We start from the raw sequence: 19,091 nt of genomic DNA, 5'->3' as shown, positions 1-19,091 counted from the left end.
CTTACCTTTGGCTGGAGGGCACAACAACAAATTATCATTCAGATATGCAGGAAAAAATTACACATAAAAGGTGTGCCTCATTTTTTTTAAAAGTACATAGCAATGAGTCCAGCATGACTGGTGCATAGCTGACTGTTCCCATAACATGTATTAAAAAGGGAAAATACTATAATTATCAAAAATATGTATTGTACTGAGAGAATGAAAGTACTCAGTGGTTGGAAAAAACAGAATGAGAGAAACAAAGGGTTACTGTTTCAGCACAAAGTGCAGAAGAATGAATGTTCTCATTGACCAATAACTGGTGCTGTGCACCAAACATCTATGCATCCCCATGGAAAATACTATTGAAAGGCGGAGCAGGAGTGTTGAATGCATTGCTCTTGAATGTGTATCCCTAACAAGAGCCAAAGGTAAGGTAGGGTTAATAAGTCACTCTTGTATCCAGAAGCATAGCCAGAACATTTTAAATTGCACTAAAGGATATTTTAGGTTCACTAAAACAAAATAAAAATTTTCAATGAAAACTGTATATTGAAATCTCTAAGTAGAAGGTATATTTGGCCAATGGATGCATGTAAAAATGCCCAGTGGAAATAATATTACAGCCAGTTTTTAGAATATCGAATAGAATCTTTTTGAAGATAAATTAATTGTTGAGTGTTACAAGTCACTTTGGTGCAAGTTCTGTCCATTCTTGCATGTTGTAGAAGGCAGAATGAGAACACAATAACTCCTTCACTACCTGTATAGGCATTCAAAGAATCCTGGGGCTTGTGTTCCCAGCTTAGACTCCCAGTGTGGCGTTGGATACGTCATTGTAGGATCAGTATTTTCAAAAGTGTCCACTTATTTTGAGAGGACTCAGAAGTGTCTCACAGTGAATACCCAAAATTAGTTAACACTTCTGAAAATATGGTTTTCACTTCCTGGGTTCCTCACTAAAATTGGGATAGTATCTCATCGCATCACAGCACTGTTGTGAGAATGCATTACAGGTTGTATGTCCCTTAACTGGGACTCTCTGGTCTGGCAACATCCATGATCCAGAAGGTCCACAGAAGTTCCTGGACTACAGAGCCCAGGTTTAAAGCGGCCTGGCCATGGGACCGGAGTGCAAAGGGGAGAGCTGCACCATGGGGGGGAAGTGGGCAGCCCAACAGGGAAATCAGGCCCCAACAATTGGAGTAGTAGGAGGCCAGCAGCAGCCATCCAGTTGCGGTACTGGTGGCAGCCAGGAAGCTCCAGCCCTAGTTGCACAGCTTTGGCCCCGGCAGCAGCTAGGGAGCGCTGGGTCTGACCATGCAGCTCTGGCCCTGGCCGCAGACCGGCATCTCCAGCCCTGGCCATGTGGCTCCGGCCCTGGTGGCGGACAGAGCACCGGCCCTGACAGCACATCTTCAGGACTGGCGGCAGCGGGAGCTACAAAGCTCCAGCCCAGGGAGCAACCAGGCAGCAGAGGAGGCTGGAGCCTTCAGAGGAGGGGTGAGAGGGAGGAGGTAGCAGTTTAGCATGTGCCAGGAGGGGAGAGACCTCCCCTGGTCTGGCAAATCCCCTCATTCAGGACCAGGTCCCAAGGGTGCCAGACCAGAGGGTAGCATTCAGAGACCCCAATCAGGATTAGGTCCTTGTTGTGTTAGCTGCAGAACATATCCTTAAGAAAACACAATCCCCACCTCAAAACAGTTTACCATCTAAATATGGCCTTAATTTACAAACTGGAAATGATATGTACAGATGACTGGCAAGTGTTTGATATAGAAATGGCTGAAAAGATTCCTCACAAATACACATCAGGTATGTCTAGCTAAATTTCTAATTTCATTGGTCCAGGCATTGTAGGACCATATTATATACTCATCCATTTGTCTAAATTCTTATGGAAATACCCATAGTATTGGATTTCTGAACTAACATGAAGCCTAATAGACAGCATTCTTCTTATAAGCATGTTCCTATTGTCACAGAGATGTAAAGTAGGAAGGTACCATGATTTCGGAAACACAAAAGGGATTATTACTTGAATTGGATTAAAATGGCAGTCAGACTGATAAGTATGAGGACAATGCCTCTGTCTTTTACTGAGATTTGTTACTTTGGGTAGATGTTCCTTCTGACCGGTGACATGATGGTAAAAGGAACAATTCACCTTAGAAATCTAGGATACAAGAACAATTAAAATATGTTTTATTTTGTCAGAATTGAGAGCCCTAACCTGATTTATTATATGCTTTACATTCAATTTTAGGTACCAAAGGAAGAAACAAAGGGGAATTTACAAATCTTCAGGGAGTAGCTGCATCTACAAATGGAAAAATATTAATTGCAGACAGTAACAACCAGTGTGTACAGGTATTACATCCCTTTTAATATTGGTATTTTACTGTATTAAAGAGAAGCCTTGTAAGATACAAGCATGGGTAGAAAATATAGAGAAGCCTGCTTTCTCAGAATTCAGGATCACTCTGATTTTTTTAAAATATAGTAGCAGTTTGAAATTCATATCAGATCTGCAGATAGTTGCTTCCTTTTGTATTATATTTGAATGAATATAAAGATGAGATTGATCAGTAGTCATATTAGAAAAATATTGACTTTTCATTACAAGTTTATATTGCTTTAATTATGTTCCCAAATAAAATCCAGAATAAAGTGCCCAAACTTTCCTTTTCCATAATCTGATTTTGAGGAAATACAAGAACTAATATAGGTTTTATTTTTCAGCTTCACATTAGTCTAATTAATTAACTCTCTTCTGTGGTACTGTAAGCCCCAATGACCACAATAGCCTTTAGGTGTTCAGATCAAGCTGGATGGGTGAGCGGATAGTGCTTCTCCTCCTCCCCCTCTTTCTTCCACTATTAAGGATTTTTCAGCTCCATTCTGACTACACACATGGCTGAAGATGAATGAAACATAGTAGAATAGTTTCCTCTTCCTTGAGAATACTAGATTCACAGAGCCAACTGCAGTAAAAATTTTGTTTTATATTAGTGAACTATAGAGATTTTTAAAGAGACATGGGATCAGATTTCACCTGTCATTTCTAAACATGTTCTTTCATGACATGTGAGTGCAAAACTGTAAGTGTAGCCACAAATGGAATTTCAGTGTTTAATTACTTGACAGATGGTGGATTAAATTCTGAGAGGTGATAAGCACCTCAGCAGATATTTACCTCTAACATTAGATGTTGAAATTCTATCCTAGGTTCTGTCCCTATCTCTTTCATAGACTTTTTGTGCAACCTTGGCCACGTGTTTTTGTGCTTCATTTTCTTATATAGTTTGGGAATAAGTGCACATCTTTAGCTCAGAGAAATGTTGTGAAGACAAATTCACTAACGTCTGTAAAGCATTTTGAGATTGTTGCAAGAATGGTGCAATGTCAGTGCAAAGTACTACTTCAGTATAACTTGAGGGTCCTGGTTGAGGCCTCTCTGTAAACTGGATCCAGAGGTTTCAAATACATACAGTCACAGTGTTTCATTTTTACAGTCTGACTGTAACAATATTTCCTGTGCTTTACATTTATTTTTCTGTTTGCCAAAGACCAGGTCATGAAAAATATATTACCATGATTCATATAGAATAACTTTTTTAAATAAACATTCTTTCTCACAGATATTTTCCAATGATGGCCAGTTCAAAAGTCGTTTTGGTATACGTGGAAGGTCTCCTGGCCAGTTACAGAGGCCCACAGGAGTGGCTGTGCATCCTAGTGGGGACATCATTATTGCAGACTATGATAACAAATGGGTTAGCATATTTTCATCAGATGGAAAATTTAAGGTAAGGCTATAATATGAAGCTTTGATGGTTTTACAAGTGAATATGTTCATGTTGGTTCTGTTTCACATCTCCAGTTCTTGAAACTAATTATTCTTTTCTAATGTATTCTTTTCTTGTGGAAAGCCATGATTCACCTAAAATCAAATTTAATAAGAAATAGGAAAAGTCAAAATTGAGATACAGAAGAATTATACTTTAAATACAATTATTATTCACTAGGTTCTTGGGTCCTACAACTTCAGAATTTCAACAATAATACACAGTGTCGAACTATTTGGAGTTTGACACCTCAGACATATCAGTAAGTAGTCATCAGTAATTTAAGACTCTGAGGGAAGGCTAACTGATCCTTCGTAGCCCACTTTATAGCTAGGAGGCCACAACTTAAAATGAGTTAAGACCTTCAAATGGTAGTTAGAGGACGAACACATTGGCTGTGTCTAGACTGGCAAGTTTTTCCTCAAAATCAGCTGCTTTTGCGGAAAAACTTGCCAGCTGTCTACACTGGCCGCTTGAATTTCCGCAAGAACACTGACTTCCTACTGTAAGAAATCAGTGCTTCTTGCGGAAATACTATGCTGCTCCCGTTCGGGCAAAAGCCCTCTTGCGCAAAACTTTTGCGCAAGAGGGCCAGTGTAGACAGCACTGTATTGTTTTGCGCAAAAAAGCCCCGATGGCTAAAATGGCGATCGGGGCTTTTTTGCACAAAAGTGCGTCTAGATTGGCACGGACGCTTTTCCTCAAAAAGTGCTTTTGTGGAAAAGCGTCCATGCTAATCTAGACGCTCTTTTCCGCAAATGCTTTTACCGGAAAACTTTTCCGTTAAAAGCATTTGCGGAAAATCATGCCAGTCTAGCCGTAGCCAGTGACGGGTGGCAAAGAAAGAACACAGGAAGGTCTGCAATTTGGCATTTGGCTCCTCAAAAGGTGCATCCCACTCTGTTTATTACCTGCATGTCAGCAAAGAATATTTGTAATTCACCCATTGTCCTATTGGCAGGCAGTGCAAAGACAGTAGGACAGGTGTATTATCTTCACAAAAGATTTCCACAGTGCTGTATTATGGGCCATATTTTGTACTTGTTGGCGTGCAGCCATCCCAGATTGGAGGGAGTTACATTATTTGATTAACGCTCAAATGGGGCCTAGCAAAATCTCCAATAGAGGGAAGGGCAAATTCTATAAAAGTTATGAACTTGCTAGAAACACATCTTACTTTTTCTTGTCCTACAGTTCCTTGTGGTCAGTGTGTAGTCATGAAGAACCACTAGTTCTGATCTCGCACTGGTAAAATCTGTTATGTGCTGTCTACATATAGCAAGACAAACTGGGCCTTAAAGTTTGACCAAGAAAATCTCTTGTGGGTCATGTACTCCAATTGCTTAAGAAAAAATATTTATGCATGTAATTTTTTTTTCTTCTCAGTGAAATGAAGTTTATAGTAATATACTGCTTATGTGTATTTGAGTGCATGTTGTTATTCTCTAATGGACAGTACATGGAAATAAGGACATACCATCAGTGCCAGACAGAGGTTTTCTCCTTTCCTTCAAGCAAAAGAGGCTGTGGTCTTGTCCCACCTTCCTGTGATTGTTATGTAAGGACTGATTCTGCAGTCATTATTCACATTAAGTAGTTCTTTTCTCATGCATGTAGGCTTCCACTAGACTTCAAATTGTCCAGTTTAGCACATGTCAAAGGCAGGCACCTTGTCTATATTAGACTCCTCATACACATTAATTAGCATCACACCTTAAGCCCTAGGTTAGATAAAGCCCTGTTGATTTCCAAGGAGTTATTTAAAAAGTAAGGTTACTAGTCATCAAGGGTAAGGGTGGCAGAATTTGCCCACCGTAAATCAGATACTGTTCTTTGTAGAGCATACTTATTACAATAGGTATGTTTCTGTGCTGCATTTAAATAACATACATAGGACAAATAAAGAGACAGGAAAAACCTTTAGGTTTGAGAGAGCAATGATTACTTCTGGGAGTGGTGAGCCTGTTATCCATATAGGTTATCATGCTGTTAAAAGGAACAGAGTGAAAAGTCAGCTAATGCTTTAGAAAACAAGGGGCTGTTTGCTGCAGGAATTAGAACCAGGCATCTTTGCTTAGCAGGTGATGTACTCAGGGTCAAGTAGAATTGGAGAGAATTAAAAGTCTTACTCTTAAGTCTGAGATGGAATCTGTGGGATTGAGTCAGATGCCAGTATGTTCATCAGTCACATAAAAAACCTGCTGAGAAACCACTTACATACTTATTCATTCCCAGAGTCTGGCTTTGGAGCTTAATTTTCCATTTTGCTTTTCCTGGCAGTTAACAACCCAAAATCTCAGGTCCTGAACTCCTCCAGGTGGCTAATAACTGGGAGGAAATGCCTTCCCTTTGTCTGCTATTCACTGAATAACTCATTCTATGGCAGATAGCTATAAGCTCTTCAATGAGACCTCTTTTAGCAAATTGTGCAGTAATGTTACGGTGTGTGCAGCTGTTTCCCTACCTATTGTACTTTTGCCTGAAGATCAGTAATGAATCAATTGTTGATTTTTTTTAAAAAAAGTAACTGATCTGTTAAAGAAACAGATATAGAATGTCTCTAGGTGTGTGCATGAAATATGAGGTACAGGCAGTCCCCGAGTTATGCGGATCCGACTTACGTTGGATCCGCAGTTACGAACGGGGCTTTTCTCGCCCCGGAGGACTGGAGCGGTGGGACGCCCAGATGCGCTGCAATCCTGCCGCCCCCGTCCTCCGGGGTGAGAAAAGCTGCTCCCCGTCTCTCTGGTCTGCAGGGAGACCGGGAGCAAAGCCGCGGAGCATGCCCACAGCGAGACAGCCCGGGCGCGCCTGGGCTGTCGCGCTGCGGGCGTGCTCCAAGGCTTTGCTCCCCGTCTCCCTGCAGACCAGAGAGACGGGGAGCAAAGCCCTGGAGCATGCCTGCAGCGGGACAGCCCAGCCCGCTGCGGGCGTGCTCCGCGGCTTTGCTCCCCGTCTCCATGCAGACCAGAGAGACGGGGAGCAAAGCCTTGGAGCACGCCTGCAGCGGGACAGCCCAGGCGCACCCGGGCTGTCCCGCTGTGGGCGTGCTCCGTGGCTTTGCTCCCGGTCTCCCTGGTCAGCAGACCAGGGAGACGGAGCAAAGCCGTGGAGGACGCGGGCGGTCCCGCCACCCGCGTCTCCCTGGTCTGCTGGGGGGGGGGGTGCAGCTAGTGCCCCCCCCCCCAGCAGACCAGGCTTTTCTTGCCTACGCCTGGGGTAGAGCAGCTGGGGCGCTGCTGGGTTGGTCCCGCAGCACCGCTCCTCGGCGCTACTGTACCAACCCGGCAGCACCCCAGCTGCTCTGCCCCAGGCGTCCTGATTCAGCCGCTGCTGGTCAGTTTCAGCAGCGGCTGAATCAGGATGCCTGGGGCAGAGCAGCTGGGGTGCTGCTGGGTTGCTCCAGTAGCTGAACCGTTTGTAAGTCAGAACTGGCGTCCAGATTCAGCCGCTGTTGAAACTGATCAGTTTCAGCAGCGGCTGACGCCAGTTCCGACTTACATACAGATTCAACTTAAGAACAAACCTACAGTCCCTATCTTGTACATAACCCGGGGACTGCCTGTACTTCCCTTATCAAGATGAAATAGCTTTCAGAGTGCTCAGATACTCAGGGGATCTGGTTCTGTTCTCTCAGTAGGGCAAATTACTCCACTGAAATCAATGAATGAACTGAAAAGAAAGATGGTGTTGAACAGGTTCTACTGGGATCAGATTCAAACCTTTGGAACATTATAAAAATAATTGGATAGGAGGTAGACGCTGAAGTGCCATTTTCTTAAAGTCCCCTAGATCAGTGTTTTTCAACCAGTGGTACGACTACCCTGGGAGGTACATCAACACAACTGAAATTTGCAGAAAACTGATTTTTTAAGTTTCACAGTGCTTTATTATTTTTGTACTTTTGACACCCAAAAATTTCATCGCCCACCCGGCTACGATTAAGTTGTTTAAACAAATGTGTTGCAATGGTAGAAAAAAATTGTGTGTCTGAAACTGTAAGTACTGGGGTACTTATAATGTTGTGGGTTTTTTTTAAAGGGGGTACTTATAATTTGTTTTTGAAAAAGGGGTACTTTGTTTAAAAAAAATTGAGAAACACTGCCATAGATAGAATATAAATTAAGCAAACTCGGTGATTGCTCTGGGGAGCTGTATCCTGTGCAGTGTTCCCTGCTGGCACCGAGACCAGTATTTAAAATGTTAATATTAAGGTCATTTACATGACACACAGACCAGTTTTGTTTAGTTTAATAAGTGCTTTTGTTGGACTATAGGAGCTCTGCAAAGGAAAAATGTTGGTAATATCTTTGTGTATCTAATACAAGTCACTACATCAGATTTTATCGTGCTAGTGTTTAGAATGATTAAATAGGAGAGGTCCATTTAATTAGAATAAAATACGTTTTATATGTAAGCATAATGCACAAAGTGTAAGTGAGGCACTTATGAGAGAAATTCAAGACTATTGTACAATATTTTATATTTAGTGGGCAGGCTTGGAGTTATGGTTGAAATACAGAACTGGGATTTAGAAGATCGGGTTATATTCCCAGCTCTACTAAAGCTGAATAAATCTTTGTCTCGGTTTCCCATCTCTAAATGGGAGCAATAATACCTTCCTCCTTCACAGGGGTCTTATGAGGTTAAATTTAGCAATGTTTGCCAAGTGTTTTGAAACTGTAGATAAACAAAGTAAATACTGGGCATGAAATACTGGGCAGCTTATATGATGCAAGGAATCTGCTAGTTGTTACTTGTTAGGCTATATCATAGTTTTGATACAGAGTTTTGATACAGATGACACCAGAGTTTTGTTCTGATCTTATTCTAGGTGTATTTTATTCTAGGTGTATTTTTTATCGCCTTCTTCCTTTCCCCCTCCACTCCTCTCCCATTTCATTCTAGTCACTTCTCCCTTTGCACCATTTGCCAATAAGCAAATTTCCTGGGAGCTCTGATCAAGCAACTCCATAATTACAAGACTTGGCTGGCTTATTGTAGCTGACTCTCATGCTAAGGAGAAAAGTTTCACTTTCCTTCTGCCTTGTCTCCAGGAGCTACAGGGGTAGAGTCAAAAGTTTGCTCAAGGGTATGAAATTTGGAATACTGCATAAAGTAGACTCAGCAAAACACTGCTGTAACACAACACCAAACCCTGAACTTCTTACAATTGGAGATGGTGCAGCCTAGTGAATAAAGTACTGGGTTGAGACTTAGGATACATGAAGTCTGCTCTCTGCTCTGCCACTGGCCTTCTGGATAATCTTGGCATCCTCTGTGCCTCAGCTTCCCCTCTGGAAGGAGGGATAATGACATTGTCCTTTTGGAAAGTGGTTGGAGATCTATTTATTTCAGACAGAGGGAATACATGGAGATGTGAAATTATTGATATTAGCAGGGCTATCTGACCCCAAAATTGTGAAGCAACATGGGATTATGTGTATAACTCTCAAACAAGTAGGAGTGATGCCTTTATATTGTACTAACATATGGGTATACATACTGAAAATATTTTAGAAATATTTGAGAGCATTAGAAATGTTGGTTAATTCTGCTTTTTCCACCCTGCTATAGAGACAACATTTCTGTGTGTCATAAGTCCAATTGTAAAAGACAAGGAAGGAGAGAGGAAAACTGACAAACAATTTAAATGCCTCTGAAGGTTTTTAAAATACCCCAAAATAGTTTTTTCTATATGATATGAAGGAATCTTCTAACGCTAAAAGAGGAGGGATCCTTGGCTCTCTGGGGAGATTTTTTTTTTCTTCCTTTCCAGCCCTGATGGGTCATATGCTATTAGTCCTTAAACCTATCACTAGTCTAGGATGGCATTGTCATCTTGGGCCTCAGGTCAGGATAGTATTTGAAGGGTGCAAAGGAGTAAAAGGAAACATGTATCTGGCAGGTTATATATAAAAAAAACACCACCACAAAAGTGGACATTGTTTGAAGTTACTAAGTGTTTTGGACAATTAAAAATAATTCTTGCTATGAGGAGGGGAAAGAGACAAAGTGTAAGTGAGGTACATGATAGACATAGTTTGCTACATAGCTGTCTCCCTCTTTTAAGTAACTCAGAAAATGATTCTTGGACAAAAAAATAGAGCAGTATGTACATACACCCAAAAAGCTAAGGACTATAAATTAATTTCCATGCATTATGACCCTTCACAGCCACATGATCAGCAAAAATTAAACCTTAAAAAATAAAATTAACATTGAATGTTGTCAGAGGCAAGTCTTTAAATTTTAGATATAAAGCAACTAATGATTTCAGGTGCACACACATCCCTTGGTGTAAAGCATTTTCCATGTATACAGGGTGAATGTACGAACACAAGGAATTTGGAACACAAGAAGGGGAAAAGAATATCTTACAGTTATAAGGGCATATAAAATAAGGGACATAGTATCCTTGACAGAACCCATTTAACACACAATTTTTGTGTGAAAGATTTAGATGAATCGTTACACTTTTTCTTTCCCAATAGCAGAAAGCTCTAAAAATGTTTCCAGTCTCATCATTAACAGTAGCAACTAGATTTCATAATATTTTGTTTTAAATAATCAAGTTTATAATTCTGGGAGATTTTCAAGAAACACAAAGACACAAAGGGTGTGTCTAGACTACATGGCTCCGTCGACGGAGCCATGTAGTCTACACACACCCAAACATTTGTTGCTTCAAACTAATGACCTATTACCTGCCTGTTTAGAGATAAACTCAAGATGGTATTTTTAATTGCAAGTGCTACAAACCTTAGCTGGATTTAATCTATATGATGTCTGCAAATTACTTTCAAAATATTGACCCGAAGTAATTATTTCATTGCTTCACCCTTTCAATGCCCATTAGTGTACTGTATAGTTTTTATTTGTTATTTTATACAAAGTATATGGGCAGGAAGAAACTGGGGAATGAATATTTTTCCCTATAAATTCTGGAAACGTCTTGAATTTTTTTAAAAGCAAGATTTAATCAATTCAGAGAATTAACTAGATCTAATAGTCTGGGTCTAGTGGATGCCTTTGCTTGTCACTCTGTAAACCTTAACAGATTTCCTAGATAAGATGTGGCTGTTCATTTTTCCCCCATGCCCAAAACATGCTTATTTTTACAATTTTCATTGATATTTAATTACATTTTTTTCAGTAAGTCTTTTTTTCTAATAGAAATTTTCAGAAGCATAATCTAAGAAAAAAGTATTATTAGCATACAAATACAAGGCCAGGTGTTCCCAGTGGTGGGAAAACCCATTAGAAATGAAATAAATATGCAGGATGTTGGAGAGTTCACTTTATGGAGTTTTCTCCATATGCTCCCTTCAAGAGAGAAGGGTTCAGGCAATCGTGTAGAAGTTGAGGCTCCCTGAGGAAAGGTAAGTTCTGTTATCTCAGAGTATAGGGCAACTTCAGCATTTTGCCCTTGATTCTCTACTAGGGATGTAATAACATAGTCAATTAACCAATAAGCAAAAGCTTATAGGTTAATGCTATAGACTACATTCATTTCCCACTGCCCCAGTACATTTTTTTGCAGGCTGGCCAGCAGCCCAGCTAAATCCTGGCTTGCACCAGGTTTGGGACCTACCCTTGCTGCGGCTCTGCTTTTAAAGTGTATTAGGAGTCGGGTGGGCAGGTAGCCTGGCTCAGTTCTGGCTCACACTGTGTCTGGCAGTCCAGACCACCTCCCCCCACTCCCAGACAGGGGCTGCTGCTACCCCGCACTGCTGCCTCTCTATCTGAGGCAACAGTGCAGGGCAGCAGGCAGCTGGTCTGCGAGGGGAGCTGTTTTTTAAACTGGCTCCTCTTGTGGACCAGCTCTTACCTGGTATCGCATATGGCTGCCTGCAATATAGAGTGGCAGGGGGCTCCTTGGTAGAGAGGCTGGAGTGCACTGGCTGCCAGCCCTATCCCTGGGGGCTGTAGAATGGATGAGTAACCAATAAGAATTCATGAGATTAAATGATTATTTAATTAACTGATATTTAACATCCCTAAACCCTACCATTCAAAGTGGTTCATAAGGTATTGCCTTTCTTTTTCAGAATCTGTGCCCTAGCAACTCCACATGGGGAAACCATGAAAATTGAGACAAAATTAAAACCACATTAACAAGCCCAAGCTACCATAAGGATGTCATCTGGTAGTCAAGGGAAACATGCTGTATAAAGTACCTTTTCCATATCTCTACCTCCTGCTATCCTGGTACAGCTGCTCCCAACCCCACAGATTCTCCAACTGCACCCGTAGGATCTCAGGAAGAAGCTTGTGGGGATTATGTTACAGAAGCACTGTTCACCCCAATCTTGACAGGTTGTGTGTCTGTCCCATCCCATACCTATCAACCTCAACGTGGTAGAGCCATGTGGAGAAAGGAAATCATGTTTCAAAAATATTAAAATTGTCCATGAAATATGATTTCATTCCTGTTTGGAAGAAACTCCCCACATTTTGGAATTCTTATTGAAAGAGAAGCCCTAGTTCTGGGGCAATCTGTATGTCAGGGCTTCCCCAGACCTGAGGAACCTGGTAGCCCTAGGGTCTCTAACTCTGAGGCAGTCTACCAGGCAGGTGAGCTGAAGAGAAACCAGGCAGAGTTCCAATGGAACTTTTATCAACATGGAATTATCTTCATAAAATGTTTCAATGAACTGGCGAATTCTAATGGGGGGAAAACATCTCTCATTAGAATTTTTCTGAACCAGCTGTATTTGAAAGCTACAACATTTCAAGATTTTATGTAAATGAGCCCATGCTCAAATTTACATCTTTGGTTAATACATATTGCCATATTTACAAAAATGATAGCAGATGTTCTAATTATTACAATTTCTACCTGACAAGGTGAAAGCATGAACTAAGCTTTTTAGAAACAAGGGAGTTGCTGTGTGCCCAAGGAGCCTTGTCATTGCCCTGGGCTGATGTCCAGGTAACTTGAGCGGCTTCTTTGAGACTCTGGCCTAGTTCCTTCTCTTGGACTGGGTGAAGTGCTGTGGATAGGTTGCTGGATGCCTTAGGCCTGACTGCAGCTTTTTCTGAACCAGTCAGGGAATATGGCTGAGCTGTTGGCCCTTAGCTGTGTCCCCTTCTCGGATAGCTCTCTACTGCTTGCTCCCTGGCTGATAGGAGGGATTCTGACTGTGGTTGCCCCATGGGAGCACACTGAGCCCTATGACAGCCAGGCTGCACTACTGGCTCCCCAGTCACAGGGCTCCTCTGCCACTCTGCATCTTCCCCTGTCTGTGCTTCTCCCCCTCCCACCCTCTTTCCCTGATCCTGAGCGCCACCCGGGTAGAAGAAGCGTAGACGCTGGTACACTCATGTGGGGCTGAGTAGGGAACTCAGCTGCTTCTGAATCCCAGCCTGCAGTACCAACTGCTGGATCTGGAGCCCAAACTGCGCTTTGTTCAGAGTTACAAACATTTCAGCATCACAGACAACCTCTATACCTGAGGTATTGGTAACTCTGAGATTCAACTGTATTTGCACTTGCTATGGGGCGAGGTGTTTGGCTTTATTTGTGCTTGGTTTCTATAACTGCTGACACAGAAATTATTCTATGCAAGGTTAAGTCTGCCTACTTATGCCTTGAATGCTATTGGCTTTGCATCCTAGAAAGGGTCTATATTTCAGCAAGTTATCATCTTCTACTGAAGAAAAAAAATGTTATGAAAATGTTTGTAATAAATCTTATGGTGGCAGTTAAACTGTCCAGTACATTTTAAAGGATTAAGTTTTACTTGGCACACAATGCTTATAGAAAGAGTATAAGTAACAGGAGATCCCTTGAATTCTACTTGCTTATGTGTATCACACAAACTCACTCTTTTTCTTTCTTTCTTTCTTTTTTTTATAGGCAAAAATTGGGTCTGGAAAACTTATGGGACCAAAAGGTGTTTCCGTGGATCGTAATGGGCACATTATTGTTGTGGACAACAAAGCATGTTGTGTATTTATCTTCCAGCCAAATGGCAAAATAGTAACCAGGTTTGGTAGCCGAGGAAATGGGGACAAGCAGTTTGCAGGTACACTTGATGGTAATATGTAAATCCCCTTTTCTTGCATCTTCTGCTCACATTTGCATGATGTTTGAGCATGTTGAAGACACTAGTTATGAATTATTTTTCCTTTCCATTTAAAAATGAATGGGAACAAATCCGAAGTATGATCTTCAGCTTTCAGCAGTGGCACTGGAAAAGGTCTTTCTTGAGACTTTTTTTCTGGAAGTTGTTCAGAAATTAATCATGCTAATTTTCTTATTTGTTGCTACATTCTAGAAACTTCAGTCTTCTTAGGTTCACCTTTGAAAGACAACTCTGAGATATTACTTTTATACCTTGTTGAGTTCACATTTCACATAATATTACTCTGCAGTTAATCAGTCAGGAAGATTTAAACAATTTGTTCTTCCCCAATAACCATAACTAATTCTTATTAGCTACCTCTCTTTGCCTAGCTATGTTTCAGACTAATGACCTAGGGAAGATAGATCATAATTGATTAATACCATATAATGTCTGCACTCAACTGCTGATCATAACACTTTTACAGCACTTTATAATCTTCAAAGAACCATTAACTAAACCCATTTAGATAATAAAATACATTTTTTTCCCTTTCCTGACATCTTTGAAAGTGGGCAAAGAGACTTTATTTGCAAATTTAGGTATGGATAGTCATAAGTAGAAATGGCTACTTCAGGAAAATAGCCATTATCCAGTGTGCACATTTAATTGTGAAAATTAGGCATATCCTTTTGTGCATACCTAATTTTGAGATGCTGAGTGACTTGCCTAGATCACTTCGCAAGCATTCAGTCACTTTGAATAATGTCCCCAGCCTGGTGCTCTCATAAGTGTGCAGAATGGGAGGAATACTTCCTTAAATTGTACACGGTTATAATCTGTCAAAAATTACTTCTAGTAGAAGTAGGTAGCTGAATGTGTTTTGGGTCTATTAGATCCCTTATTCTAATAGTGCTTTATGGTACATGTGTAACTGTGCATATTACTTACTGGAATTTTGGCTACAGCAATGATAATTAATTGTTCCCAAAACTTTCTGGGTATGTTGTTTTCCTTTTTCTTTTTAAAACTTGTAGGTATGAATTCCCGAGGACAGCTGAACAAGTAATCTCTAACAATGTATTTGATCAGTTTATTTTCTCTTTCTGATGCTGAAATAACAATAGCAGATCACAAGTTACTTAAATTTAGTTATTTGAATGTATGCATTGTATATATTTTCACATTTTATGAAATGATAACAAAACTGAAACTTTGTCTTGTGTTGACTGTAATTACTAAGGTAAATTTTATGGCAATGAGATCTTCTAATCCAAATACTAGTGTGTTTTGGATTTTAAAAATTGGTTTCTACCAAAACTTGGATGTGCAATTTTGATATATGGAGCTGGTAAAAAATGCTTTTTTCTGCTAATATTTGTCCACTTAAGTGAATTTGCTTTATGGTAGTATCAGTTTTGTGTTTGTTCTAAAACTTGGTGACTCAAATATTTGTATATTTCATTTAAAAATATGCATCAGTATTTCAGAAAATCTGCTCTATCCCTGAACATTAGTGTCCTTAAGTACCAATGTTAGTTAATAATCAGTGCATAAATGGGGAGGGGACAATAGGCATTACAGATAGACAACTATAACAGATGAGTGGATAGAAGACAGAGTATATGCTTGTTTAAACAAACATGCCATCTTACTGGAAAATGGAGTGGAAAAGATCCTTAATTCTAAATTGTTGCCCCGCCCCCCCAATCCATGATTAGTGATTTCTCAGATATCAACCTTTAATTTTCTTTAGAGAATGCAATAGATTTTTGTCATTACATACGCTATTAATTAAAAAATGTTTACTTTTGAAGTCTATTTCTTATTATTTTATTTATTTTCCCTCTTCTTTATTGCAGGTCCTCACTTTGCAGCTGTAAACAGTAATAATGAAATTATTGTTACAGATTTCCATAACCATTCTGTTAAGGTACTGTCAATTAATGCCACTTTGCTATTCTGGCGGTTTGTATTAGCTTTTAGCATCATGCTTTCTAAACTAAAATTAAGACCTACTGTAATATGATGAAGTTGTTGGTCCAAGGTCTTATTCACAAACTTGGCTAAGGAAGAAAGGCTTCATTAAGAACTGGGAATGCAGATATTTAACAAGGAATTTCTTAATGTAGATATTGTTTGATTTCTTGGATGGGATAATTTTTTTTCTAATGAAATAACATTTAAATGCAAGTTGTAACTGAAATATTTAAAAAAATCAAATGGAGTTCTGTTATTTTGCCCTCCTGCCAAATAATCTCTTACAGTGTATTCTATTATTTATTTTGTGAAAGACTTTTTCCCTACCTTTTGAGAGTCTCCGTAAATGTTTCCCTCACTTCTAGCTTAAAACTAGTACAACAAAGAATAGTAAAAGGAGGGCACATGTTAAATGTACATCTACACTGTCACAGATATATAGGTTTTAAAACAGGATGGACCATTTGTGACTCTCTCATCTTAACCCCTGCATAACACATAGAATTTCACTCAGTAATTCCTACATTGAGCTAGGGATGTGAACAGGTAGACCAGCATGGAGCTGGAAATAGCCAGGCTGGAACCGCCCCTGTGTGCCATGTAGGGGCCACTCCAGCCCAACTGCCCCTCTGCTGCTGTCTAATCAGTTAAGTAGTTAAACTTAACATTTAATTGATTAACTAATTGAACGGCATTTTACATTGAGCGGGATTAGTAACTGGGCTTAGATATCTATATTAGCCATAAGAAGAGTCCAGGGGAGGCAGACTTGTATAATTTCTGGTGATACCTAGAATGGATCCAAGTCCCGCTGCTACTCCCTCCCTCCCTTGTAACAGGTGAAAACTCTGACTCTGGGGGTAGTGCTGAGGAATAGGGTTTTGGGAAGGGATCAGGGCAAAGGCAGAGGGTTGAGTTCACAGGTGGGAAGGGTTTCGGCTTGGGTTGCAGGCTCTGTAGTGGGGCCGAGCCAGGGATGAGGACTCCATCTCCCCTTCTCGGCACTCACCCAAGATCCAGAAGAAAGTCCACTATGAGTCACTGTGACTAGTGAGGGGGAGGCTGCCATGCACCTCCTCTTTTCCTCCTCCCGCAGATGCAGCTGTCAGCCAGTTGCTAGTGCCACTCCCTTATAGCCAGCCTGCTGTGGCAGCACCTGGCGAGGGAGAGCAGGGAGCCCAGGGCACATGTCAGGTAAGACAATCAGTGGAAGTGGGCTAGCTGGCAGGGGAGGTTTCAGGGGTGGCTGGCAGGGTGGGGAAAGAGACCCAGCCCTGACATGAGTGGAGCATGGGCACCCTGATCCCGTAGAACTCGCCACCCTGGAAGAGTCCTAGTTCATAACTAATTCAAAAATCCTATGAGAAGTCACTCATAATTCTGTTGCCTCAGGTTAGTAACATACAGGGCCGGAATGATGATTATCACCCATCATTAGATAGGTGTATGATTGTGGGAGGCTGCTGAGTTTGGAAGAAGTTATTCATCTGCATAATGGTTTTTATGGAGTTCAAGCTTCATCTCCAATTTAGAATGCTTGTTTTTCCTTATGTCCTGCAAAAAGCATAAGCCAAACACATCCCATCACTCCCATTATGCTTAAAGAAATTCTCAGATGTATACAATTAAATATATTGGGTGAAATCCTGATGCCAGTGAAGTCAATGGAAGTTTTGACATTGACTTTTAATGCATCTGGGATTTCACCTATTGAGTTTCTGTTCTGCTGAACATTAAGATTTAATTATTTTGATGAACATTCACATTGTACAGCCACAAATCTTAACATTTACTTAAAATACATCACTATCTGATTATTGTTACATGAATAATAAAAGAACTGCAATTTACTCTTTTTAACTTGGTACTAAATCTCTACCTTTTTGAATTGTGACCTTTCTTTCATCTGTTTTTCTGGAATTAGAGAGGCAACAGCAACTCATGTGGTTTAGATTACAAAAGGGGGGAAAAAAACACGGCAGAGGCCATAAAAGCAGATTGCTTACATGGTTCAGCAGCAGGAGGTCTAATTTGATAAATTATACCTTCACCAGCAGGGCTTCCTGAAGTAATAGGAGTGACTGCAGAGAGCTTCAGAAACTAGGAGCAGCTTACAAGACACAAAAGCCAGTCAAAAGAGAAGTAACAAATATGGCAGCTTAGTGAATTTAAAATATTCACATTGCCTTCCTAGTTAATGAGTTCCCATTAGGCCCTGATGTGATATAGTGGGTAACAATATTATGTGTTCTACCTTGATGGTATATAATTGTCAACATGTTGGAAAATTCTGTGCATTCTAGTGATATTTAAATTAATTTAGGCTTAAAGGATTAGAGAAAAGCAGTGAGCAAACCCCTAAAATTCACCTAAAATCTTCCACCAGACACCTATCTGCCAATTTAAATGAAAAATTATCCCTTGACAGTAATTGCCCCTTATATCCCCCATGGAGCTCTGTTTTCTTTTTTCTCTCCTCCACAGCACTTAATGTGACCCTGGCTATGGCCTCTGTATGATCTCCCTGTTCCTCACCAGAAATAGATAAACAAATATCTCTGTCCTCTTTTCTCTTGCCATCAATTGATTTCTTGCCCTCCGTCTTTTTTTTTTTTTTTTTTTTTTTTTTTTTTTTAAATCTCGGGATGCAACCTTATGTTAATTCATTTCCGTCACCCAGGAATTGTTTTCTCTCTCCTTCCACTCTCCAGGTCTTCTACAACCATACGTCTTCTCTTGCCTCCTATCCATTGAGAAAAGTCTTTTGTCCAACCTTTTCTTCCATTCTTCTCTGTCATCTTTTCTTTTCTGGCTAGTTCTGTTGTTTGTATACATGTATAGATGTATTTATTGGTTAGTCCCCATACTAGCTAAATATCTCATTTGCTTGCTAGGTTATTGTGATTCCCCAGCCACAAAACAGAGCTGAAGCGGTTCTATCCCTTGATGTGATGAGGAGACATCCTTTAGGCAGAGTTGAATGAGACTGAAGAGAGATTATTATTTTTCATAGTTTGCAACTGTCCCAGTTTGTCAGGGACCATTCTGGGAAATGATAGTCCCAATCTGAGACCCAGGCAGTTGGAAAAAGCCATAGAGTAATGAAACAGTATGCACATCATCTTAGTCAGCAGAGGGTGCAGCACACTTTATCCTCCGTGGTGAGCCAACTCGGATAGCTGGTATGGATGAAGGCTATGCAAAACAATGT

At 40.5% G+C, this 19,091-nt stretch overlaps 1 protein-coding gene across 12 annotated transcripts in view; it reads left to right on the top strand.

Moving 5' to 3' along the window:
* TRIM2 (tripartite motif containing 2) overlaps positions 1 to 19,091 on the top strand; it is a 120,286-nt gene that overhangs the window by 94,351 nt on the left and 6,844 nt on the right. For 11 of the 12 annotated variants that reach the window (XM_089777966.1, XM_014574269.4, XM_014574301.4 and 8 more), the window contains 4 exons: positions 2,249 to 2,352; positions 3,624 to 3,791; positions 13,693 to 13,873; positions 15,763 to 15,833. In XM_089777966.1, coding sequence (XP_089634092.1) covers positions 2,249 to 2,352; positions 3,624 to 3,791; positions 13,693 to 13,873; positions 15,763 to 15,833 — 524 coding nt within the window. The remainder of the gene's footprint in view (positions 1 to 2,248; positions 2,353 to 3,623; positions 3,792 to 13,692; positions 13,874 to 15,762; positions 15,834 to 19,091) is intronic. The other variant, XM_006111561.4, reaches the window with a different exon arrangement.

This window comes from Pelodiscus sinensis, chromosome 4 (genome assembly GCF_052426305.1).
Source record: "Pelodiscus sinensis isolate ZL-2025 chromosome 4, ASM5242630v1, whole genome shotgun sequence".
Lineage (NCBI taxonomy): Eukaryota > Metazoa > Chordata > Testudines > Trionychidae > Pelodiscus > Pelodiscus sinensis.
Note: the sequence above shows the minus strand (reverse complement) of the source record. Positions and strands in the feature narration are given on the sequence as shown.